At 40.5% G+C, this 26,161-nt stretch overlaps 2 protein-coding genes across 3 annotated transcripts in view; both read right to left on the bottom strand.

The window, feature by feature from the left end:
- Positions 1-17,481, bottom strand: part of erbin (erbb2 interacting protein) — a 32,118-nt gene extending 14,637 nt beyond the window's left edge. For both annotated transcript variants that reach the window (XM_089019745.1, XM_089019746.1), the window contains exons 1-9: positions 16,918-17,481; positions 12,557-12,626; positions 5,314-5,508; positions 5,126-5,243; positions 3,979-4,057; positions 3,814-3,903; positions 2,842-2,898; positions 692-755; positions 492-566 (exon numbers count right to left, since the gene is read on the bottom strand). In XM_089019745.1, coding sequence (XP_088875871.1) covers positions 492-566; positions 692-755; positions 2,842-2,898; positions 3,814-3,903; positions 3,979-4,057; positions 5,126-5,243; positions 5,314-5,499 — 669 coding nt within the window. In that variant the 5' untranslated portion in view covers positions 5,500-5,508; positions 12,557-12,626; positions 16,918-17,481. The remainder of the gene's footprint in view (positions 1-491; positions 567-691; positions 756-2,841; positions 2,899-3,813; positions 3,904-3,978; positions 4,058-5,125; positions 5,244-5,313; positions 5,509-12,556; positions 12,627-16,917) is intronic.
- A 1,298-nt stretch (positions 17,482-18,779) lies between these two features.
- Positions 18,780-26,136, bottom strand: LOC148884639 (neurolysin, mitochondrial-like). The gene is made up of 9 exons (XM_089021189.1): positions 25,525-26,136; positions 25,288-25,451; positions 25,072-25,207; positions 23,886-24,252; positions 22,254-22,455; positions 21,059-21,245; positions 20,855-20,983; positions 19,771-19,907; positions 18,780-19,586 (listed from the first exon to the last, which is right to left on the bottom strand). Exons 2-9 carry the CDS (start codon positions 25,444-25,446, stop codon positions 19,437-19,439), a joined length of 1,467 nt encoding a protein of 488 aa, XP_088877315.1. The 5' UTR covers positions 25,447-25,451; positions 25,525-26,136; the 3' UTR covers positions 18,780-19,436.
- Positions 26,137-26,161: the final 25 nt, after the last annotated feature.

The raw sequence follows: 26,161 nt of genomic DNA, 5'->3' as shown, positions 1-26,161 counted from the left end.
CTTATAGAAGGCTCATCAGTGTGTAAAGTGTACTATCAACGAATGACAAAAAGTTTTGCAAATATAATATATAAATATATAAAATATTTCCAAATACAAGGCATGTTAAGGGGTAACAGTAGAGGCTGGGGTTCCGCACTTCTTCTACTGGGGGAAATGGAGTCGGTGGCTGCGAGACCTGTTGTGGCTCAATATTACTCCTCATATAAGGTGCAGGGTCATCTTTTGAAGAAAATTAAGGCTTTTGGATGTGCCGTATACACCGGAAAATACGGTCATCTCACAAGTAGTTAAATGACTCGAGCTGTAAGCAAAGTAGCAGAAGCTATAGATTGAATTAAATAGTCTAAAAAATAAAAAAAATAAAAACAATTAAAGTAATGACTGTACTTAAATTATTCTGCAAACACAAATGTGCAAAAACAACCGGAAATGCTTTGAGATGTGTTTCAGAACAGTAGTTGGCTAATCAACTCTTTTAAAGTCAGTACCCCTGGCAACAACGTCAGTTGGTTTCCGTCCATCCACAGCTCTTTGATTCCAGTCAGCTGCTCCAGTACCTCAGGCTGCAAATGGGACGGTGAGGAAAAAAACAAAGAGGTTAAAATATGCGTGTGTGGAGAAAAAGATCCGTAGCGCCAAGTGGAGCTTTGTTAAAAACCCCGTCCGTCAATGCCACGGGGATGCTCACCACTTCAGTGAACTCGTTACTGCCCAGGTCTAATCTTTCCAGCTGTGTGAGCTTGTGCATGCTCCTGAGGATGGACACACACACACACACACACAATCACCATTGGGGTCATAACATGTGTCAGTGGTGAGTGAGAAAAATCAGATATGAGAAGCAATGCCGGCCCGTTTTTTCAAATACGTCGAGGTGGCATTGTGTTTAGCTAGCTCTCATGTTGACGCAAAGCAGAATCCTTCTGACTGCTGTGTTTAGATATCGGTGGCTCCTCATAAAGTGAGAATGTAAGACATGCAAAGCAAAGCTTGTCAGAAAGGGACCTTGTAAGTCCACATTGTCACAATCTGGAGTAAAACGGCAGTAAAAAAAAAAACTTTAGTCATTGCTAAAATGTAGCCGACACTCAATTGATTGCATTACAGACGCTCCCCAACTTACGGACGGTCATTCGTAAGTTGAATTTGTTCTTAAGTTGTTTCAGTGCTATATTTTGTCAAGAATATATGTTTAAGTCTTATCTCAGCATATTTAGGGCTTGTATAAGTAACTTGCATTGGTTTGTACTGAAAAATAAATATTTAATAAAACATATGCTCTATAAAGATATGTACAGTTATACCTCGGTTTACGAACCCCTTGGCTTACAAATTTTTCGGTTTACGAATGTTAAATTTATGAAAATTTTACCTTGGCATACAACCTTTCCCTTGGCATACGAACTTTTCTCATACACGGAGCTGCCTCAATGAGTGATGTGTCGTTCGCGAACGAGCCCATTCTTCTAACAACAAAATGGCAGCCGACTGTTTTTGTCCGGTCCATCAAGCCATCAACGACCATCACAAAGGTAAATAAAACCAAAATAAGGTATATTTTGTGTAATTTTAAGGCTTAGAAAATTAGAAAGTAGAAAATTATGTTTTAAGGGGGACCTGGGAACGGATTATTCTCATTTTAATGGTTTCCTATGGGAAATTAATTTTTGGGATAGACACTTTTCGCCTTACACACTGTCTGGGAACCAATTAACTTTGTAAGCCAAGGTATCACTCTACATGTACAACTGAAGAGAAGATTACATATGTTACTCCTAAAATGTTTGTATGTACCGTTGTTCGTAACTCCAATGTTCATAAGTAGGGCAACGTCTGTATCTGGAATGATCGGCCCGGGTTTGAGACTATTAAAAGGCAGCGGTCCCCGCTGTGTGAGAGCGAGTCCTTGAAAAGGCTTTCTTTGTCTGCGGAAACATTTGTTGACATCTCCAGAGATGCCTGTGGGTCACTAGGGGCAACCCTCATGATGGTCGCTGCCTCTCTTTGTAAAGTAACGGCTCTGGTGTCTGTCACGTAAACATGAGGGAGTGGATATAAAATGGAAGGCAACAGGAGGATGCAAGTTTCCCACCCATTAATTATCAAATTAAACAACCAGGTCATTTTTAGTCAGTTAGCTATTTCCCCCAAAATCTGCCTTTGAGCAAGGCTTTCTGAATTTTACCTGATAGCGATATAACAATGTGGCTAACTACATAATACCGAACGCACAGCACCTTTTTCAGCTGCGAAACTTTGTGGTTACAGATCTGCCATTTTTAAGCAGCATGCAAGTATCTGCTATAGTAATTGATAATTCTCCTTTTTAATTTTTAAAGGGCGGCCCGATAGTCGAGCTTCACAGTGCAGAGGTTGTGAGTTCAAGACCCTGTGTGAAGTTTGCATGTTCTCCCCGGGCCCGCGTGGGTTTTCTCCGGGTACTCCGGTTTGCTGCCACATTCCAAAAACATGCATGGCAGGCTGATTTGAACACTCAAAATTGTCCCTCGGTGTGAGTGACTGGTTGTTTGTCTCTATGTGCCCTGCGATTGGCTGGCAACCGGTTCAGGGTGTCCCCTGCCTAGTGCCGGGAGATGGCTGGGATAGGCTCCAACAACCACACAAATGAGGATTAAGTGGTCTGGAAAATGGATGGATGGAAGTGACAAAATCTAAGGAGCAGAAAACATGACCGGAATCTATTTGGATGGCAAAAAAAAGATTATAAAACCTGTGGCAGCAAGCAAGCGGGGTAGGGGATTACGTAACATGGTGGGATTGAATATTGCGGGAAAGAGAAGGAAGAGTAGATGGTAAGGTTGTTTTCCTTTTCCTTACTTTGGCAACATCTTGAGCTGGTTCTCTCTCAGCTCCAGAATCTGCAACTTTGTCAACCTGCAGGTACGAGAACAATGCAAATATCATCATTGTCATCACACAAATACTCACTGGAACTCACTGTATGTTTTGACGAAAGGTGTGCGTCTTCATAACACAATTGTGCGTCACACGCGACAAACAGATGATAGCGAGGAACCAGTTTATCCACAAAATGGATCACTGGTTAGCTTCACAACAATCAGACTGGAGGCTGCATCATCACTTAACCCATTTGCTGCCATCGGGTTTTGGTTTTTCTTGAGGAGGGGTGCTGATAAAGCACTGCTCAGACCTCTGGCAATGTTTTTCCCTTCCACAAGGGGGAAACATTTGCCTTTTGTCCATGTTGGCGCTTTGTAACAGGTTCAGCTGTTGTTAAAGTGCTATACAAATCAATATGTATGTATGTATTGTATTTTGTACAGCCGCCCCCATTTCAAGATCAGATGACTCCAGGCCCATAAAAGTTAGGAATTCACTCTTTTTTTTATGATGAAAGAAGAGAGTCTAAGCGTTCTTATGCTGAATTGAATGTTTATGTCCTAACAGAGCGACAATGCAGTGGACACATTTTTGCACATCGTCTGGCAGAGAAGGAGTTAATGGACCGCAAAAGATAATTATGAGAATCAACCACTAAAATTGCAAATTGTTTTCATTTTTAGACAGATTGAGATATTGCACACATTCTTTTGTTACCAATTCCCTAATTAAAATAAATGTAATCTGATTGGAACAAACACCTTTTACTGGCCTAATTTCAAGACCAATATCCACTTTGTTGTGTATGTTACGTATATATATATATATATATATATATATATATATTTTTTTTTTAGGGGGTCCGACACTCCCGGCCGGCCTGTAGGGTTCGGCTATAGTAGCAAGATACCAAAGCTCATCATAAAATTATGGTTTTTAGCAACAGACCTGCCAAAACTGGCTGGTAGGAACTCCAGGAAGGCGTCGTTCAGGTAAAGCTGGCTCAGGCTCATGAGCTGGGTAAATCCATCGGGGAGCCTGAAAACACACAAGTATATCGAAGATGATGATGAGTCACATGAACATACGAAGGTGAAGCGTTTCCATACGCACTTGGAGATAGGATTGACGCTGGCTTCCACGATAGTGAGCACTTTGCAGTTTTTGATATTCTCTGGAAACTCCTGGATACCTGCACACACCACCAGAAAACAAACCTTGTAGCCAAATTTATTCGGGAATTGAAAAGCGTGACGTGGAGTGCCATTCCTGAATTGTTTCGGGTTTTGTTTTTTTTGCTGATAAAGCGCTGGTCAGACCTCTGGTAATGACTTTCTCTTCCACGAGAGGGCAACTTTTGCCTTTTGTCCATGTTAGCGCTTTGTTACAACTTCAGCTGTTGTTAAAGCGCCATATAAATCAATATGTACAGTATGTATAATATTGTATCTTGTACCGCTGCCCCCATTTCAAGCTCAGATAACTTCAGATCCATATTAACTCTTTTTTTTCTGATGAAACAAGAGAGTCTCAGGTTTCTTAGACTGAATTGAATGTTTATGTCATCCTAAAACTCAATATTCTGTGGGTCCTGCAATTTGAGTGAAAATGACAAAAACCCTGGCACTTGAGTGGACACCTTTTTGGACATTGTCTGGCAGTGAATGAGTTAATGTGAATTACTGAATTATAGTTATATAATTATTATTATATAGCTCTTGTTGAAGCGCTATATAAATCAATATAAATATATATGATTTATGTCTCGTATCTTTTTTTCCCCCGATTTTTTTTTACATTTCAGTTTAATTCATTAATTTACAACATATTCTTTTCTTATAGATAGTGGCTTTTTTAGGTGTCACTCAGACGTGCACGCGGAAACATGTAAGGTAATTGAACTCCTAAAAAAAGCCACCTTCTGTTAGAAAAGAATGTTGACAACTAATTGACAACACAGTGTTGTCAATTAGATAACAAGTAGACAGTATGAACTTAACACAACTAATTTAATTCCTGTATTTATTTTTAATGACAAAAACCCTGGCACATGTGGACACATTTTCCCACATGGTCTGGCAGTGAATGAGTGAAGCTTGAACAATCTCAACGGCAGTCAGGGAAGTCAAGTGATTGCAACTTGATTGGTTGATGTCTCAATCCATTAGTTGAATGAGAAAGAAAGGGGCAAAAGTTCACATTACTTGTCCGCATTTGATGAATTCAACACGGGCCACCATCTGGCAAATTCCGGACTTACTGTTTTTGCTGACGTCGAGCTCCCTGAGGTTGACAAGGTTGGCGACGCCCGGCGGCAACACCGTGACGTCATTGTCGGGCATGCTCAGTCGCTGGAGCAGCTGGCAGTTGAATAGTTGCTAGCGGCACAAAGATAAATTTACTAACTGGACTTGACAAGTGAAGTCAAACTTTTGCCTTTTGGCTCACTTTGGGCAGATCTTCAATCTGGTTGGCATCGAGAAAGAGCTCCTGCAGCGTCTTCTCAAAGCTAAAGATCTCCTTGGGTACCGTCTCCAGGCTGCAGTGGGAGTAGTCCAAAGATGTCACCGCCTCCTCCTCACCCCGCAAGCAGCGGCATGGCACCAGACGAACGAAGAAGCTGCGCTTTGACATCCTCAGGCACTGCAGGAAGGGGGATAAGATGAAAAGATTAGCATGAATGGGGGTGAAATTTGTTATTTTAGTTTGAAATTTAGTTTAGTTTGAAATTTAGTTTCATTATTTTGAAATTTGTTTTCTGATGCATTTTCGCTAAATTACAAGTTTTTGGGGGGTCTTAATGTTTTTATCCACCCATTTTTTATTAATTATTATTATTATTATTATTTTATTATTATTATTATTATTTCGGAAGTAGAATTTTGTGATGATGTGTTAATTGTGGTTGTTTTTCTATGTAATATAGTTTTTTTTGTAATAGCATTTTTTATGTAATCACTTGTACTGTTTTAACATTTTGGATAGTTCCGCAAATATTTGTATAGTTCTTATCTACCTTTTTTGTTCGTTATATTTATCGTTATGTTTATGTGCAAATACAGTAAAGTCTCGTTATATCGATATCGGATATATCGATAGTCCCGGTTATATCGATATTTTTTCGGACTCCCTTGAATATCGATATAACGAGACTTTACTGTATGTGTCCACTCCAGTGCCAGGGTTTTTGTCATTTTCACTCCAGGATTTTCCACAGAATATTGAGTTTTCGGACTACAAAAAGATTCAATGCAGTGTAAGAAACCTTTGACTCTATTCTTTCTTCAGAAAAAAAAAAGAGTTAATTCCTAAATGATATGAGTCTGGAGTTATCTGAGCTTGAAATGGGGGCGACTGTATATAATACAATACAATACATACATATTGATTTACATATAGCACATTAACAACAGCTGAAGCTGGAACAAAGCGCTAACATGGACAAAAGGTAAATACTGCTCCCTCATGGAAAGGAAAAAAACACTGCCAGAGGTCTGACCGGAGCTTTATCCGCACACCCACCGCAAGAAAAACCAACAACTCAATTCAAATCCGGGAATTGCGGTCCACATAATATTTTTAATTCCCGAATAAATTCAAGAATGGCAGTGAATGAGTTAACATTATGGTCTGACATTTTTGGTTGTAATACTTTCATTTGTAGTCTTCATTTTTTGTTCCTTTTCATTCAAATATTTGTCTATTAATACAGAATATCTGTGTTATACGTTTGTTAATAAAGCATTGGTTTTGCTCGATAATCTAGTCATGATTTTAATCATACGATATGATATATCCAAAAACAACGACAGAACCAGACAGCCTTGACACGTCACTTGTGGCTAATGTTGACCTTGTTACTACACAACTGCTATTGTTAATGTGTCAATGAATGAAACCACTAAGGCAAAAACAAAACAAATTGCGGTGGCTTCTTGCATTATGTTCAACGTCATGCAGCTTTGCCATGGAATGCAGTCCAACAGGAGACACTTTGTTATTTTCAGCATGTCGAGAATGTTGGCAAACAAGCACGGCGCCATCTTATCAATGATAACAGCCTCGCTAACAAGTCGCTTTTGCCGGTATAAAATGAAAATTGTGTTTTTTTTTTATCCGTCGAACAAAAGTGTGAGGCTATGGAAAGGTCAGCGTGGCTTAGCGAGGAACTTCATAGAACACGCACATACAATATAGAAAATTGCTCTGTTTTTGCATCATAACTTTACAACTGCCTCCCTTAGTGCACGTCTTACAGACACACGTGTAGAGATTGTGAATGGTGGCAATGATTGCCGCGTTCCTGGCGGCGAGTCCCGAAGCCTGGCAGCGAGCCCTGAGGCTTCCTCTACATAGCAGTGATTGAAAACGACATTCCCGCTTTATTTTCTTGGTCAGGGAGCCTCCCGGGTCAAGGCTGTTGCCATCGAAACTGTTGCCGCATTCCAAAAATAGTCAGAAATGTCAGACTTAAGAATCATGTCAAAATGGCAGCTGATTGTCAGTTGGGGTAAGTAAGTCAATGCATTCCAACCATCTATCCATCTATATAGATATAAAAGAATTACAAAAAAATGGAAAAAAATAGTAATAAATAGCTGAAGAAAGAACCTAATTTGAAATTCGCTGCCATTCCTGAATTTATTCTGGAATTGAAAAGCGTGACGTGGAGCCCCATTCCCGAATTTGTCCAGGTTTTTTTTTTTTTTTCTTGTTTGGGTACAGATAAAGCGCTGGTCAGACCTCTGGCCATGTTTTTTTTTTTCCCCCTTTCCACGAGGGGGCAACATTTGCTTTTTGTACAGCCGCCCCCATTTCAAGCTCAGATAACTCCAGACCGATATAATTTAGAAATTTTTCTGATGAAAGTAAAGAGTCTGAAGTTTCTCAACGGAGTATTGAATGTTTATGTGGTCCTAAAACTCAATATTCTGCGGGTCATGCAATTCAAGTGACTATGACAAAAACCCTGGCACTGGAGTGGCCACATTTTTGCACATCATCTGGCAGTGAATGAGTTACATGTCAAGATGTAACATTCTGGTCAATCCACCGTGGCTCTTTTAGGCCATTTGTTATATTATAGCAGCTGTAAGAACATTAGGATTTTTAAAATATATTTATTAAATATGGAGTCTGGTGTAAACTCTTGCAGATTTGTGTGTTCACATTTGCTTCTACTGTCCAGGGTAGGAAAATTGCTCCGTCGGCATGATTGACAGCCCACATCAGACTTCAGACTGCTTCTGCAGTGTTTGTTGGGTAGATCAGCTGAGATACTCAAAACAGTTGTTCCTGTTGCATCATGGGAAGGCGGACCGTCTGGCGGCGTTTATTTCCCGTCTGGTACTGTCTGTAATCTCCGTCAAAATGTGTCCTAGTCGGCGCAGGCCATAACAATCTGGATGAAAAGCCGCTTTGAGGAAAGCAAGGGCCACCCCGCGCTAATCACATTGTCACACCCGGCAGACAAGCGCCGCGCGTTATTAATAACACAAGCTGCAAGCCACCGCTGACATGTACTTAGCTCTGAGCAAAATACCAACAACCTCAAAAGAAGCTTGTAACTGATGTCTGCTGTCAATCTTGTCATATCAGAGAAGCGTGTAAATGATTTCTCCGGACGAGTGGAGCCAGCTGGACCATGTCTTGCGGCTAAAAACTCGGGGTCTGAGTATTAATACAGCGGTCTAATGATGTCATCTATCAGATGAGTTTTGAGAAAATGCTAACATGCTAAATGTTGATTAAGCTAGCATTTGAAAAAAAAAGACATGCGAGCAAAACTTCGAGACACAAGGACTATATGGTGACAATGAACTTAACTTACCGTATTTTCCGATGTATAAGGTGCACAACCAGCTCAACTTACGACCACCCGTACTTACGATCACGACCTCCAGACTCTATTTTTATTATTTTAATTCTACGCCTGGCAGCGCAACGCGCTAGCTGGCCGGCAACGTGTATGACAATTTTAGTCAGCCAGCCAGCCAGCATCTCACTCTCGCACAGCAATCGACCGTGTGATGGCACGAGAGCGGGGGAGTTTGTGAGTCATTCGGCCTCTGAGTCTCTATTCAACATTTTGAATGGATTTCAACTTACGACCGTTTGTTCGGAACGGAACTCGGTCGTAAGTCGGATGTTACCTGTATAAATCGCACCGGACTATAAGGCGCACATTCAATGAATGAAAAAGTTTCCAAATATAATATATAAATACAGTAAAGTCTCATTATATCGATATTCTAGGAGTCCGAAAAATATCGATATAACCGGGACTATCGATATATCCGACCCTGCGCGCATGTAATTTTCTCCGTGCGTGCATAGAAATAGTACCGATATAACCGGGACTATCGATATATCTGATATCGATATAACGAGACTTTACTGTATTTCAAAAGTTTCCAAATATAGGACACACCACTTTATAAGGTGCTACAGTCAAGGCTGGATTTACGCACTACTTCCTCGAAAGGGGGAAAGGGAGTCACTGGTTGCTGACAGTCACCAATCAATAAAATATCCATTGTACAGCAAATCCACGCCTGATCTCAAGGCATCTCAGGATGTCTCAAACTGAACAGAAAAATCATGGTATTTTCCGGTGTATAAGGCGCACCACCAATGAATGCTGTATTTTTTTCCCCATATATAAGGCGCACCGGACTATAAGGCGCACCTTCAATGAATGAAAAAAGTTTTCCAAATACAGTAAAGTCTTGTTATATCAATAGTACTGCTTATTACGATACTATTTTTATGAACGCAAGGAGAAAATTTACATGCCGCAGGATCGGATATATCGATAGTCCGGTTATATCGATATTTTTTCCGACTCCCGAGAATATCGATATAACGAGACTTTACTGTATATGGATATAGCATTTCTTTCCAAATATAAGGAACACCACATTATAAGGCGCTATAGTAGGGAGGACTACTTCTCCAGGGGGAAATGGAGTCGGTAGCTGCTGACAGTAGTTGAGAGACCTGTTGTGGCATAATATTACTTCACGTATAAGGCACACCTGTGTATAAGGTTAAGGGTCATCATTGGAAGAAAATCAAAGTTTTTGGGTGCGCCTTATACAACGGAAAATACATTACAATAAAAAGCAAGTTGGCAGATGGACCTCATACGGTTGCAAGATAGGAACACAAAGACCGGGACTGTGAAGTTCCAGTTTTTCACTCTGCTTCTCAGCGGGCCTTGGAGAGACACGGTGATCTCGCATAACACCAGCTAACAAAAAGCCACATTGTCTTCTCAATGTTTGTGCCCCCCCCCCCCCCCCCCCCCAAATGAGGTTGAGTAATCTGATCTGCGGACGACGACCCGGTGGCATCGACGTACGGAGATCAGCGCACACGGACAGAACCTGCCCTTGCACTCATGACATCCATATCATGAACTTTAAGGCCTATTTACATGATATCAAACTTAAAAAACAAGGGGAAAAAAGCCAAACAAGTGATGCATTTCTGCACAACTTGAAGAGATTCTGCCAAACTTCCTGCAAAGCCACTTCCTGCCCGCATGACGGCTGACACGAACTCTGCGACAGCAGCGAGCTAATATTTAACGTCTTTCAACGCACGCTTAAATCCAACAAGCTTCTCCGCTTGCTCAACTTCGCACTTGTGTTGAGCAAACAAGGACGACAAGATGAGCAAGCTGGCGTATTTAGATAGAATGTTACGTCATCTCGGGCCCTGGCTGCCATCTTCTAAAATGACCACTTCAAAACGTTAAATATTTCTCAGATGGATGGAATTTTCTGGATTTGAAACCAGACACCTAAAATGGCGACAGAGAGTATTCAAGGCAGGAGAATTAGCACAAAAAAAAAATCACCCGGTTGGATTGATGGGAAAAGACCCTACAGGGTCAGTCAGATCTGCCAGTTATAAATAAACTCCAAGTTGTTAATTAAATATGAGCTCTCGCTAACCTCTGGGATTCATTTGTGCAGGGCGGAGAGTATTACCGCAGCAAAGAGGCCAGCTGTCGCGGACAATTAACAGAATAGAAGAAAACAAAGGGGGAAAAAGTTGCCGAAGCCAAATCCCAAGAATGCTTGTCGAAGAAACCCAAAACACACGACGTTCTCCGTCCCAGACTACTCACGGATGCCTAAAGCAACAGTATATGACAATAAAATTAGAACCAAATGTACACGCGAGCTGTGTTTACTTTTTGTGAAAAGACTCGGCTCCCAAGCATAAGCAGTCCTCTCTGTCTAACCTCTCAACGTGTCAATCAAGTGTTTTTTCCCATTTGTACTTTAGAAGAGAAATACAATGAAAAAATTATGTACGGTTTTTATGCTATAAGTATCAAATGGGAACAGATTGTTGTCTTGTGTCACATCTGTGATGTGCTTTTTTACCCCTACAAACAAATAAATAAATAAATACAGACACTCCCCTACTTACGAACATTTGAGTTACGAACAACGTACATACAAACATGTTTGCGGGCATGTAGAAAAATGTGCGGACAGAGATGCTGTAAGTTATATTTTGTATTGCATGCCTTTTTCCGAGTAGTGCTTCTTTCCACCGCTAATACCGACGCGAGGCGCCTTGAGAGCTCGCCTAGCATCCACCTGCATCCGGCTTCCTCTGCCCAGTTCGTCGCCGTGCCCGAGTGTGTAAACGTATCTCCAGCGTGCTAAGACATTTCTCACTCTCTAACATATGTAGTATAGACACGCCCCTGCCCCTACGAACAACGATAAATATGAACATTTTTTGTAATAACATATGCAGTAGTTCGGAACGCATATTGTTCGTAAGTTGAGGAGCGTCCGTATGCTCTCCAGTTGTACAAATCTTTACAGAGCATATATTTTTTTGTACAAACCAATACGTGTTATTTATACAAGCCTCAAACCTACTAATATAAGCCTGAAACATACATTCCATCCAAAATATAGCACTGAAGCAACTTACGAACTCATTCACCTTACGAACGACCGTTTGGAACGCATATCGTTCGTAAGTTGGGGAGCATCTGTAAGGAATAAAACTAACGAAATAAATACTCTGATGAACCAAGATGGAGAACTGTCTTTTTTTCTTCCAGGGGTTGTATTTTCAACCACTGGGGGCTGAAAACAGATACCGGGTGTAGCAAAAGCTGGTTTGGCAGGTGGCTGATGTCAGGTAGCCTCGGGACCAACAAGGCGAGGCGTCCCTGACAGTCATCACGGACGGGACACTGTTGTTTACTTTCGTGAGAACTCAACTCCAACTCTATCACGTGACAATAATTACCTTTAGTGAATGTTTAGTAATTTGCTTGTCGGTGGACGATTGAGGTCATTTTGATAGAACACTATAGTACACAGGTTCACGACATTTCTTTATTTATTTGATTATGACACTGCTTGCATTGGGGTCACGTAGATCCACCAAATAGCTTACTGTTAAATGTGATTTTGTAATCATTGCCACATACAAGACCAGAGTCTGGTTTAGGTAGAGGTCTGCGTACTACGAGTAAAGGTCCGTAGTGCTGCACCACGAGTACATGAACCCTTTCAGGGACAGCAGTCACGATAGCACAGAGCTTCTCATTTTTATCAGGTTACAGGTCATCATTATTGGCGCACCAAAGGGTTAAATGAGATAAATTACAAAATTATTTTTAAAAAAATGAGCCAACATATTGACATACCTTGTCATTTAGGATTCAAGCGCTTGGGGTGGACAGTGGACGGCGGGTCACAGAACGAACTGCAACAATACTGTAAAAGAGATGTAAAGATGTAAAGTGAGACATTAGATGGACTGAAATTAAGATTAATCGCATAGAACAAGGGTGTCAAACTCATTTTTTGGTTTCCTCTCAGGAGCCGTTATGAATTTGGGAAAGAAATTCCTTCCACTTATTATATCTAAACAAACAAAAAATTAATGAATAACTAGTTTTCAAATTTGAAGTAACAATAATGACGGTTGTTGTGGTTTACATGGGACAATTTCAAATTTTGGTTCGGACTTTAGCAAGCATCTTGGAATTTCACAAGTTTGATTTGCTTTTGCGGACCGAATAAAATTAATTGGCAGGCCACATTTGGCCCCCGGGCCTTGACTTTGACAACAATGGCATAGAACATTCAGTGTAAACACACAATGTAAATTCCTTATACTCAAGCCCCACAAAAACACTTTTGCGGCTCAGATCTCAGCAAGCAGCGTGCTTTAGGCAGTAGGTCAACATGAATATTATCCATCGGGAGCAATGTTCGAACACTTGTGCTTATTTGGGTCACGAGTGAGCGTGAGTCTATCTTTATAAATGATTGTATTTATTTATCGGCACATTTACTGATGCAAAGCATTCATTTTGCAACCAAAGACAGATTATGTACTGAGGACATTGATTTCATGTTGAGTTCTGTAAATGTCAAAAAACATTTGGTCCTTAATAAACCTAACCTGCATATTTTCGTTCTGCATCCTGTAATCTGGTCACATGATAAACTATGCAACGCAAAGGAACCCCCATTTTAAAACCAAGACATGAAACTAAATCAAGATGTTCATGAGTCGTCTTAAAGGACAACCGACACCATTTGTTTGTTTCCTAACTGACATCAGAAAAACGTTTTATCAAAATACCCAAAACACACAGGCTGATATTTTTAATCAAATGCAAAACACCCATAAAAATGTGTCCTAAAATTGCCACAAAATGAGCTCGGAACTGGGCAGATTCAAAAAGTCCCGCCCCCTTGTTTGTGACGTCACTATTGGTCACACACTGCCTTGCTCCAGAATCAAAACAATGGCTTCAGAGAGAAGATGCTTTCTTTTTACTCATCCAGTTATGAATATGATTGAAATAGTTCTGAAGAGGAAAGCATAAATGTTTGCAATCGATTAAAGAAGTCCTTCCGTATCAATTCGAGCCATCAGGACTCCAATGTAACGTCCCAGAAAATACACAAGATGGCGCCCAAGCTCTGTTGGAAATGGGCTGATTTGTCTGCTGGGAATTTGTGTCAACGTACATCTTCTTTATGCGTGTAACCACAATTGGCTGCGACGCACAACGATTCACCATGGCATTATTTATGTAGTTTTCCTTCTTATTCCGCGATCAACAAGGTGTTTTCAGATTAAAAAAAAGTACCCAAAATGCATTGTGTGTCGCTTTCTCTGTCACGGGCGTTCCTTCCGTGACGTCACTTAGGGGATCGCCATCACCTCGAAAACAAGACTGAATATTCAGCGAGAGTCTTAAAACGTAAAATATAGCGATATGCGGTGGAATCTTTGCAAAATGCACTCAGTAGAAGTGATTTTACGTGTCGGTTGTCCTTTAAGGGACATATCAACGTTTGTCTGATAAAAAACACGGCCGCGCCGTCTGGGCTCTACGGCGAAAAAGAGGCCGCAAGGAGATTGCCGCACAATGGCGCCACAGTGCAAGGCCTCGGCTGGCCGGAACAAAAGAAGCCGGCGAGCGAGAAACATTTTCGTCGCCCCAATCAGCCGCAAACAGTCATCAGCTTCTGCTCCACTTTCTCTTCGCCACATAACACACAGCGCAAAAAATAATAATACAGCAAAAACTTTCAAATGGAATGCGTGTGGGGTTCAACTGTAGGTCAATTTGAAGACAGCGAATGCAACAAAAAGTCAACGTAACACTTTTATTTTAGTCAGAAGTAGATTTTGTTTGTTTGTTTTTAATGTGGCAATCACTGGTGTGCTATTCTAACTGGGTCAAAGGAACAGTAAGGGCACAGATGGATGATTTATTCAATGGTCATCATCTGCTGATCATTCTGTTTATACAGAGAGCGGAGAAATAATTGTCCACAGCCTCTTGCATGATTGGATCATGAGAAGAAGGAAAAAAAACAGCTTATCAACCAACCAGAGAACTATCAACCAGACATGCATCTAAGTACAAATTATCCACACATAATTTGTCATCACATGTGTCTATATTATGTTTAGACACTATTGTATTTGATAGTTTTTTTCAATTACATTCATCATTTGCACCAAACATTGATTTTTTAAAACGTTTTTAAAACAAATTGTTTATTTTCGAGAAAATTGCCATATCTTTTGTCAAGTATTTTAACCCATTTACACCTAGCGTTTTCAGATGAACACAAATATATTCAAAATCAAATCAAAATAGAGTATCAAATATGTTCAAACGGAGTATAATGAATGACTTCCGGGTTAAGTGAACGCTGGCACGTGTGGCTGCCGCTGCTCACCTGCAGAAAAAAAATATCATGTGAGTGTAAAGTGTCCTTGAGAGTTTTGAAAGACGCTTACAAATGAAATCTATTATTATTATTATTATATAATTAACAATAATTAATGTGGCAAGAAACAATGCGTTGGAAAATGAATTTATCTGTGTTCATATGAACATATTTGGTATAAATGGGTTAAGTTATTGTTTTTCTGATATGTGGTCATTTTCTACGTTTTTTCTGTAATACTTTATGGGTCGATAAATATGTGCTTTTTGAAGTTTACTGAGAAACGAAAAAAATAATTACATTAAGATCATTTTAAAATGTATAGTTGATCTAAATAAATCAACTATACATGGATTATCGATATTCATAAACTTACTTGGGCCATGTTCACCAGGGTCAATGTGTAAAACTATCTGAAGGGTGTAATTTATATATTTTATATGAAATTCTCAAACTGTGTAGGTTTTTATTTCTACTGTTTTTGTAAAAAAAAAAACTAAAAATTATTACTGTATCCATTAGCTAGCTAGCTATCTTTCTATCTATTTGAGTTACTTCCGGGTTGAGTGAACGTTGGCGCGTGTGGCTGCCGCTGCTCACCCGCAGAAAAAAATATCCTGTGACTGTAAAGTGAGTTTTGAAAGGCGCTTAGAAATGAAATGTATTATAATAAAAAAATGAAGTGAAACATCCCAGCGAGCAACTATGCTCGGACTGATTTTGCTGTTCCCTTGACTTCTCTCTAGAATTAAGCCTGCGCACAAATGTTTTGAATGAAAACAAGGGCTGCTTTTCACACATTTGACAATGTTGGAAGATGTACGACAATGGAAATTATGGGATGTCAAACAGACCGCAGGGGGGGGGGGTTCTTCCCCACCAATGGAGATGTGACATGTTCCACCCCCGCTTTGGTCAAGGGTTAATTCAACCAGGTCAAGTTTTTGGATTCCAGTGTCCAGACGCCAACCGGTGCTTTATTTGGGAGTTGTGAGAGAGCGAGGAAGAAAAAAAAAAAAAAAGGGGGGGGTCATACTGTCAAAACAAACAAAAAATCTTGCAGTAGACCAACTGTGAAGCAAAAGCTCTTTCGTGATCCTCTTTAATTTCATACACATTCCCAAACATAAAAGTCACAGATCGTTAGTGAAAGTGCACCTAATCTTAAATGAATTAAATGGCCAGAGCTCACCTAATAAGTGTACTTGTCAGAAAATGAAATTGCAAATGCATATATGATGAAGAACAAGAACACAACAAGAACAAGAAAAAAATACCAGAATAATGAGACCTGCAAGACCAGAAATTAAAAGAATACTATACAGAACAACTAAAAGACGAAAAAGACCAACATGAACAAGCAATATGAATAAAAACAACAATCACTATCCCAGGAATAACCTGATGCACCAACAAGATGGGTATATTGATCAACAACCCTTTCTAGCTCCAAAATTGACAAATAATCCAGATATTTTAAAGAATTATAAATCGAACAAACATTTTCCCCGTGGAACGTTATAAACAGAGCATCCTGAGCAGTATCGGTTCCCTAAAACAGCTGTCAATACCATTTAATACCATTCAACCCACGAACATCAATAAAATACAGGCCAAATAAACATTCACGGTAGTATTTTTATCTACAATGACTTTAAAACATCGGTGGTGAGAAAACAACAGAACGCGAGTCGCATATTGTCACTACTCGGCTGCGGCTAACACGGCTAGCATTGTTAGCATACCGCACAGAGGGGCCCCCTCCGGCGAACAGACGAGATAAAAGGAAGAGAAAAACACCCACCTCGATGCTTTGCCGGTGTCACTACGTCCACTCCTGATGTCCAGATATAATTACAGTCCGATGTGACGCCGAGGGGAGAGCATGTGGTCGGCCAAAAAAGTCAGCATCGCTCGATGATACTTGGAATGCTTTCCAGCTAACGGGGCTAACAACGAATCTCCCCACCCCCCCACCTCCAACTACACTTAAAGGGCGACTCGAAAGTGACCGTGTGGGCTCATATAGGCAACAAAGCCGCCTTAAAGTTATTAAACCCACATTTTATCGTAAAGGGAATGCTAAACATAAAAGAGGTTCAAACACAAATGTTCGGTTTACGTGAAGACGAGAGAGACGACGAGTGAAATGGAATCAAAAATGTCCACACGAGACTCAACGAGGAAATACAAAAGCGGCTCGACCGAGTGGGATCTTGTCCAGTGATGAAGTGTGCCGCGCCCAGATGTTTCCACTCATCGTCTCCTCCACGCGAGTGGGGGGGGGGGCGATGTGAAGCAAAGCAGATAAGGTTTAATCCACGCTCGGTCCCGTCCTGAGCAAAGAAGCCACAAACCGACTCGAGTCGCCTCTGCCTGTCGTCAACAGTGCCGCGTCCGTCTTTCAGTCTGCCCCCCGCCCCCCGATTGCTCTCGTACAACCCCCCGCCCTCACAGATCAATTGTAAAAATGCATGCAAATGAGATACCAAAACAGCTGAAACATTCATGTAAAAAGATCAGAAATGTCAAAAACGAGGTCATAATGTTTCAACAAGGTTCTATCTGAAATATCCACAAAATAGAATAAAAGCAAATACAAAAATACATGTATTAATGCTGCTTTTAATAACTATTATTGAGGAAATATGCAGTTTTCCAACAAAAACTAGACAGCATAAAGTATTTTTCGTAGTCGCCGATAAGCTTTTGGGATGCAATGGCGCCCACTTGTGGATGATTTATCTTCTGTAGTCTATGCCATGATTGACCCCAAAATATAACAATAAATAATAATATAGTAATACTGTAATAAAAGAGTAATATAGTTAATATAATGTAATGAAATGTAATAATAATAATAATAATAATAATAATAATAATAATAATAATAATAATAATAATAATAATAATGCAGTTTTGCAACAAAAACTAGACGGTGTAAGGTATTTTTCGTAGCCGATAAGCTTTTGGTATGCAATGGCGCCGAGTAGTGGATAATGTATCGTCTGCAGTCTTTGCCATGATTGACCCAAAATAATAATAAGTACATAAATAAATACATAAATACATAAATACATACAAATTTCCTTTCGGCTTCTATATAATAATACATTTCATTTTTAAACGCCTTTCAAAACTCTTAAGGTCAGTTTACAGTCATGGATAGTTTTTTTTTTGCGGGTGAGCAGCGGCGGCCACATGCGCCAGCATTCACTGAATCCGGAAGTAACTCAAATAGATAGAAAGCGAGCCAATCGAGAGCCAACAGATACCTAGCTAGATAGCCAACCAGCTAGATAGTGAATAGATAGCTAGCTAGAGAGCTAGCTAGCCTGATAGCTAGCTAGCTTTTCCCTTCAAGGGGTCGCCACAGCGAATCAGTGTCCTCCATCTTCAGAGGTTTGATTTGTATATTATGTGTATTATTTGTAGTAATAATAATAATAATAATAATAATAATAATGCAGTTTTGCAACAAAAACTAGACAGTATAACATACATGTTAAGTTTCAGAAATCATAAATCGGGCGATCTTCGTACTCGCTACTCTGTGGTGCATGTAAAAATAATGTGAGCGTTCCAAAAGTGTAAATTAGAAGTAAATAAAACACGAAAATGCTTTGTTTACTTATACATTGTTTTATTATAACCATGTATTTTGTTTTTTTACATTTTCTTTTGTTTCACCTTACAAATGAACTGTCTGTATTGTGTCAATAGTTGCTTTATCAAGTGAGTATTGTGTCTCCCGACCAAATCGTGTACAGTACAGTACAGGTACGGTATATAAAGTATTTTTCGTAGTTTTCGATATGCTTTTGGCATACAATGGCGCCCACTACTGGATGATTTATCTTCTGCAGTCTTTGCCATGATCGACCCAAAATAATAAAAAATAATACAGTAAAGTCTCGTTATATCGATATTCAAGGGAGTCCGAAAAAATATCGATTTAACCGGGACTATCGATATATCCGACCCTGCTTGCATGTAATTTTCTCCGTGCGTGCATAGAAATAGTATCGATATAACCGGGACTATCGATATATCCGATATCGATATAACGAGACTTTACTGTATCAATAAAATAGTAATAATACAAATAACAATAAAAATCAAAATAATAATAATAATAATAACAATACATCATATTATAAGAGCCTTTCAAAACTCTCAAAGTCACTTTACAATGATGCTGATTCTGATTCTGATCTTGCAAACATCAGATGTAAACATCAAATACAATATAGTTTCAAATCATATGCACATGCGCATATACTCGCACACGTTTGGGTATTTGATAAACATTTCCAGGATATATTACTTGCCGACGTTAGAGGGGTTTATTAGTCCCTTGCACTGGAAGAAGGCATCCTGGCATGGCGCTCGGCCCAGAAAGCGTTGTAGCATGTCCATGCCATCCACTGAGCCTCCCGCCTCGAGGATAATACGTCTGTACTCTTTCCCCACCTGTTTGACAACGAATGATTTAACAAGAGGGGGCAAATTAGTTTTTGTATTATTTTTTGTGGGTGTTTTAATGAATTAAATTAGGACTAACATGACCAAACTCGACATATGTGGTTTTGTACACATCAATGACACTGTAATGTTCACTGCATGTCCAAAGTGAATGTTTCGTATCGGGACCCACTTTTGGGTTGAGGATTCCTTCTTTTTTAAAGCGGCTGAAGTAGATGTCCATGGAGTAGACCTCGCTCCACAGGTAGCTGTAGTACTGGCCATCGTATCCACCTGCAAGATGGCCGAAGCTGGCCATCATGTTGGTGCCTGTCGTCAGAGATGGTAAAAGTACAACCGATGTCGCCGGACAAGTTGTGTCCATAATTTGTAAAATGGATTCAAATGACTTCTACTGAGCGCATTTTACAAAGATTCCACGGCATATAGCTATATTTTATGTTTTAAGACTCGCACTGAATATTCAGGAAGTCTTGTTTTCGAGTTGATGACGATGCCTGACGTGACGTCACGTAAGGAACGCCCCTGACCGAGAAAGTGACACACAATGCATTTTGGGTACTTTGTTCGGTGTGAAAACTTCGCGTTGATACGTGTTGATGGCGAAATTAGAAGGAAAACACTTAAATAACGCGATGGTGAATCGTGTGTGTTGCACCAAGACTACTATTTGATACTAGTTGACACAAATTCCCAGCAGGCAAATCAGCCCATTTCCAACAGATGTTGGGCGCCATCTTGTGCATTTCCTGGGCGCTACATTGGCGTTCAGACGGCTCGAATTGATACGGAAGGACTTCTTTCATCGATTGCAAACATGTATGCTTTCCTCTTCAGAACTATTTGGATTGGATTTGCCTTTATTAGTCTCGCAGTGGAGAAATTTACATTTGAATCATATTTATAACTGGATGCGTAGCAAGAAATCATCTCCTCCGAATCTGAACTCTCTGAAGCCATTGTTTTGATTCTGGAGCAAGGCAGTGTGTGACCAATAGTGACGTCACGAACAAGGGGGCGGGACTTTCTGAATCTGCCCACTTCCGAGCTCATTTTGTGGCAGTTTTAGCACACTGTGACTTAACAAAATGACTTAACATTTTTATTGGTGTTTTACATTTGACTAAAAATATCAGCCTGCGTGTTTTGGGTATTTTAGATGCTCTAAAACGTTTTTGTGATGTCAGTTAGGAAACAAAAAAAATGGTGTTGGTTGTCTTTCAATACTGAAGGAATTTCCCAGAGATGACCCGGACCTTCTGTGGCTGGAACACCGAGGATATCCTGGCATAATTTTGCAAACAACGCAGCTGAGTCCGCAGTGGAGCTGGTGTGTAGCGACTGGTCCACCTTACTGAGGACAACCTGACGGAGGTTCATCAGTCCTGTAGAAACGGCAGCACAGACGTCAAACTTTGTTTCTTTCTGTTCTGAGTTTGCCAATCGAGTGTGGTTCCAACCCGTGTTGGCCACTCTAGACGCAATGAGCTTGTCAAGGAGCGGTTCCGGAATGGCTGAGCCATCTTTGTAATGGCAGGACATCCTCCTCAGTGGCTCCTTCTCCCATACCCAATTCTCCAGCATCTGAGAGGGAACCTCCACGAAGTCCGTCTCCACCTGCGTGCCACTGAATTCGGAAAAGGTCACCTGCCGGAAGACATCGAATTGAATTTAGAAGAGAATTTGACTCATGTATATGTTTTGTGTAAGCATCAAAGACAACTCAACTCATTCATTGCCAGATGTGCAAAAATGTGTCCACGCCAGTGCCAGGGTTTTTGTCATTATCACTCGAAGTCCAGGACCCACAGAATATTGAGTATTAGGACGACATAAACATTCAATGCAGCGTACGAAACCTTAGACTCTCTTCTTTCATCAGAAAATAAGAATTATTTCGTAATTTTTATGGGTCTGGAGTTACATGAGCTTGAAATGAGGGCAGCTGTCCAAAATACAATGCAATACATACATATTGGTTTATGTAGCGCCTTAGCATCAAACTGCTTCATGTCGCAAAGAGGGTACAAAAAGTGCTGAAGAATGAATGACTCTGTGTGTTGTCATATTTGTTATTTATTTTTTTTACTTTACTTCCGGGTTGAGTGAACGTTGGCACGTGTGGCTGCCACTGCTCACCCGCAGAAAAAAATATCCTGTGACTGTAAAGTGTCCTTGAGAGTTTTGAAAGGCGCTTATCAATGAAATGTATTATTATTATTATTATTAAAAAGAGCAGAAGCTGGAATAAAGCGCTAAGAAAGACAAAAGGGAAATTATGCCCCTTGTGGAAGGGAAAAACATTGCGAGAGGTCTGGCTAGTGCTTTATCAGCTTCCAAGCAAGAAAATAACAAAACATCATCAGAAAAAAAGAGTTAATATATTTAACATAATATATTTAATTCCTAACTTACATGGGTCTGGAGTTATCTGAGCTTGAAATGGGGGCGGCTGTACAAAAGGCAAATGCACCCCCTCGTAGAAGGGAAAACATTGCCAGAGGTCCGACTAGCGCTTTATCGGCACCCCTGTTAGAAAAACCAAAACCCAAACAAATTCGAGAATGGCGCTCCACGTCTTATTTCAATTCCCGAATGAATTCGGGAATGGCAGTGAATGAGTGAAGACATCCCTATTTTTCACATTGTGCTCACCTTCGAGCACATCTCATGCATGACGTGTCCAAACTCGTGAAAGTACGTCTCGACTTCGTGATGCTGCAGCAGTGAGGGCAGCCCCCCGACCGGTTTGGTGAAATTGGCGACCAAGGCGGCCACGGGGAGGAGTCGCCCTCCTTCGGGGGCCTTGCACCCGGGCTGTAGGGTGAAGCACGCCGCGTGGGGGTACTTCCCCTCCCTAGTGGGAGAGGCGAGACATTGTCACATGCCGGGTTGAGTGAACGCTGGCGCGTGTGGCTGCCACTGCTCACTCGCAGAAAAAATATCCTGTGACTGTAAAGTGTCCTTGAGAGTTTTGAAAGGTGCTTATAAATGAAATGGATTATTAATAATAATAATAATAATAATATAATAATAATAATAATAATAATAATAATACATTTCATTTACCAGCACCTTTCAAAACTTTATGACTATTATTACTATTATTACTATTTTTACTATTATTACTATTGTTACAATTATTACTACTCTTACTACTATTACTGTTACTTTAACTGTTACCGCTACTATCGCTACTACTGCTGTTACTGTTATTATTATTATTATTATTATTATTATTATTATTATTATTATTAATTCTTCTTCTTATCATTATTATTATTAATTCTTCTTATTATTAGTAGTAGTAGTACTGTATTAGTATTGGTATTAGTGTTAGTATTAGTATTAGCCTGAGTATGAGAATGAGTATGAGCTCATGTTATGACTAATACAGTAAAGTCTCGTTATATCGATATCGGATATATCGATAGTCCCGGTTATATCGATACTATTTCTATGCACGCACAGAGAAAATTACATGCAAACAGGGTCGGATATATCGATAGTCCCGGTTATATCGATATTTTTTCGGACTCCCTTGAATATCGATATAACGAGACTTTACTGTATATGGGTTTGAGTTTCAAACAAGGGATAGTTATTTTAATGAAAATTTAACGTTTTAATAATAGGTTTTAGGTTAAGAGGTTTTAATTAGGTTTAATGCTAGGTTAAGTTTGGGGTTCAACACAGATTTTAGAGTTGACTCCAGGGTTGGGCATTTAACTCATTCACTGCCAGACCTGTGCAAAAATGTGTCCACTCCAGTGCCAGGGTTTTTGTCATTGTCACTCAAATTTTAAGACCCACTGAATATTGAGTTTTAGGACAACATAAAGATTCAATTCAGCACAAGGATGCTTCGACTCTCTTCTTTCATCAGAAAAAAAGTTAATTCCTAAATTATACGCTTCTGGAGTTATCTGAGCTTGAAATGAGGGCGGCTGTACAAAATACAATATATACATATTGATTTATATAGCGCTTTAACAACGGCTGAAGCTAGAACAAAGCGCTAACATGGATAAAAGGCAAATGCTGCCCCCCCGCAGAAGGGAAAAAAAAAAAAAACATTGCCAGAGGTCTGACCAGCGCTTTATCAGCACCCAAGCATGAAAAAAACCAAAACCTGAACAAATTAGGGAATGGCAATGAATGAGTTAATTTAGGGTTTTAAATTAGGATATCAAACCAGAGTTGTTTGCAGTCTGGATCAGAATTTGAAGTTGGAATTAGAAATTGGGATCACTTTGGGAAGGAACTGGATGAGTGTTAGGTCCCCACCTGGGATGCAGGTCCAAGTAGAAGCGTCCCATCTCCTCACCCGTGTCGGCGTCATGTGCAGCATAAACGCGGACGTCCAGGTGCCACACGGGTGCCGCGCACACCCGACTGAAGCGAACCCCCAGTAGGTCCCGGTAGATCCCCAGAAGGCCTTCTGTGACGGCATCCAGCGGGAAGTACTCGAGAAGTTTGTCCTTGTCGAGGGCAAATTTGCGGCGTTCGACTTGGTCCATGTAGTAGGGCAGATCCCAAGCGTTCAGACGTCCGTCGAACACACGTCCGCTCCTAAGGCACTCGCGCTTCTTAAACGCCATCATGTATTTCCGCTCCTGTGCGCCCATCGGCTCCAAGGTCTTCTGGAGGGCATCTAGGATGGAGCAGGGTTCGGGTTTCACATCAGTGGGGTTGGAGCTTGAGGTAGGGTGCTCATCTCTAGCCGAAATAAGCTATCAAACAAGGGCGAGGACTTCAAATGAGAATATAAAAACCCTTTCAAAACATGTTTTGGGTTTGGAATTAGGGTTTCAATACTGAGTTAGGGCTTCAAAATACAGTGAGATCTCAACTTACAAAAACCTTATCTTACAAACTTTTAGTCTAAGCATTATTTTCATAATACACGCCCACCACGGCTGGCGGAGTGATCTTTGGCGGAAGCACACGAGCGAACAGCACCAGAGGTTAAGTTACCAACAGTCCTTATGGAAGGTGACTCTCCTTCCATAAGCCATCAACGACCATCAAAAAGGTAAATAAAACTTTATTTTACAGCACAGTTTATTTCTTTAATTACAGTCCTCATGTAATGCGCCTCTCTTTCCAAACAGCAATTCCCTTTGACCTTCGACCTCCAACGCCATTCCATCAAGCCATCAATGACCATCACAAATGTAAATAAAGTGACTTTATGATACAATGCAGTGTATTTATTTGATTACAATACAATAGCACATTTATTATACATATAATAAGGTATGTTGTGTGTAGTTTTTTAGACTGATTTAGTTGAAAAGTATATTTTATGGAAACCCGGGAACGGATTATTCCCATTTTAATGGTTTCCTATGGGAATTTGTTTTTTGAGATACACACTTTTCACCTTACACACTGTCTGGGACCCAATTAAGGTCGTAAGTTGAGGTCTCACTGTATGGTTGATAAATGGTGTCAAATTAGGGTGAGTTACTGAGGAAGGCGTCAACATTGGTGACGTTCTTGGCCACGTTGACCTCAAGCACATAGTCGGCGTGGCAGCCGTAGCCAAGCAAAGCCGCCAACTCGGCACGCAGCGCCACCAAATGTTCCAGGATAATCGTGTTTGCCTGGCAGACAATTCACACATGAAAAACCGGGATTAGGGATTTTTTTTTTTTTTTTCGTCTTTTTGCCGACCTCCTTTTACCTCTTTGCACCTGCTGTGAAACGCCGTCTCCATCTTCCGCCGAGTCTCAGGATCGCGGCAATGTTTCATGATGGGAAAATAGTGAGGATAGGCCAAAGTCACCTTGTACGCATCGGACGCCTCATCCACATCCAGACCCGACAGAAAGCTCTCGGACATCCCGTCTAGGCATGGTAAACGACAAATTAAAGTGGCATAAATGTGTGAGATTCTATGTGCTTGTCAGTCTTTACTGACCAAGCTGCCGCCGCGAGACGAGCAGGATCGTGTTATCCTCATTCAGGTTCTTGTTGAACTCGATGGAGAGCTCCGAGATCAGCTTGGATGTTTTTTTGATGTTCTTTGGATAAGAAAGTCTCAAAGATGTTAAGGTTTCAAAGTAGGGCTTCAAAACAGCATTCGTGTTACAGGTCAGGGTAGGGATTGTAAGGGAGGCAGTGGTGGGCCGTCAGGGCCAGCAAGGCCTTCTCTGCTGGCCTAAAACATATCGGAATCACAGACTAATGTGAATTCTAATTTGTCCGTGAATTATTATTATTATTATCACGAGCCGCTAGTGATAAGCGCATACTGGCCAGAGCTGGCACGCTGTATCTGTAGCGAGCTGCATATGCAAATACATTTTTGTGTTGATATAATAGCGATTTTGTCAACCCACAATGGCTGAAGGAGGAGAAGAAATGGACTTCCAGTTTGAGTGAACGCTGGAGCGTGTGGCTGCCGCTGCTCACCCGCAGAAAAAAATATCCTTTGACTGTAAAGTGTCCTTGAGAGTTTTGAAAGGCGCTTAGAAATAAAATGTATTATTATTATTATTATTATTATTATTATTTTTTTTTTTATTATTATTAGGTTGCAGATATACTGTTAAAGC

Source organism: Hippocampus bargibanti, linkage group LG18 (assembly GCF_051943395.1).
Source record: "Hippocampus bargibanti isolate YZ-2025 linkage group LG18, ASM5194339v1, whole genome shotgun sequence".
Taxonomy (NCBI): Eukaryota; Metazoa; Chordata; class Actinopteri; order Syngnathiformes; family Syngnathidae; genus Hippocampus; species Hippocampus bargibanti.
The sequence above is the reverse complement of the archived record's forward strand: the minus strand, read 5'-3'. Positions and strand labels throughout refer to the sequence as shown.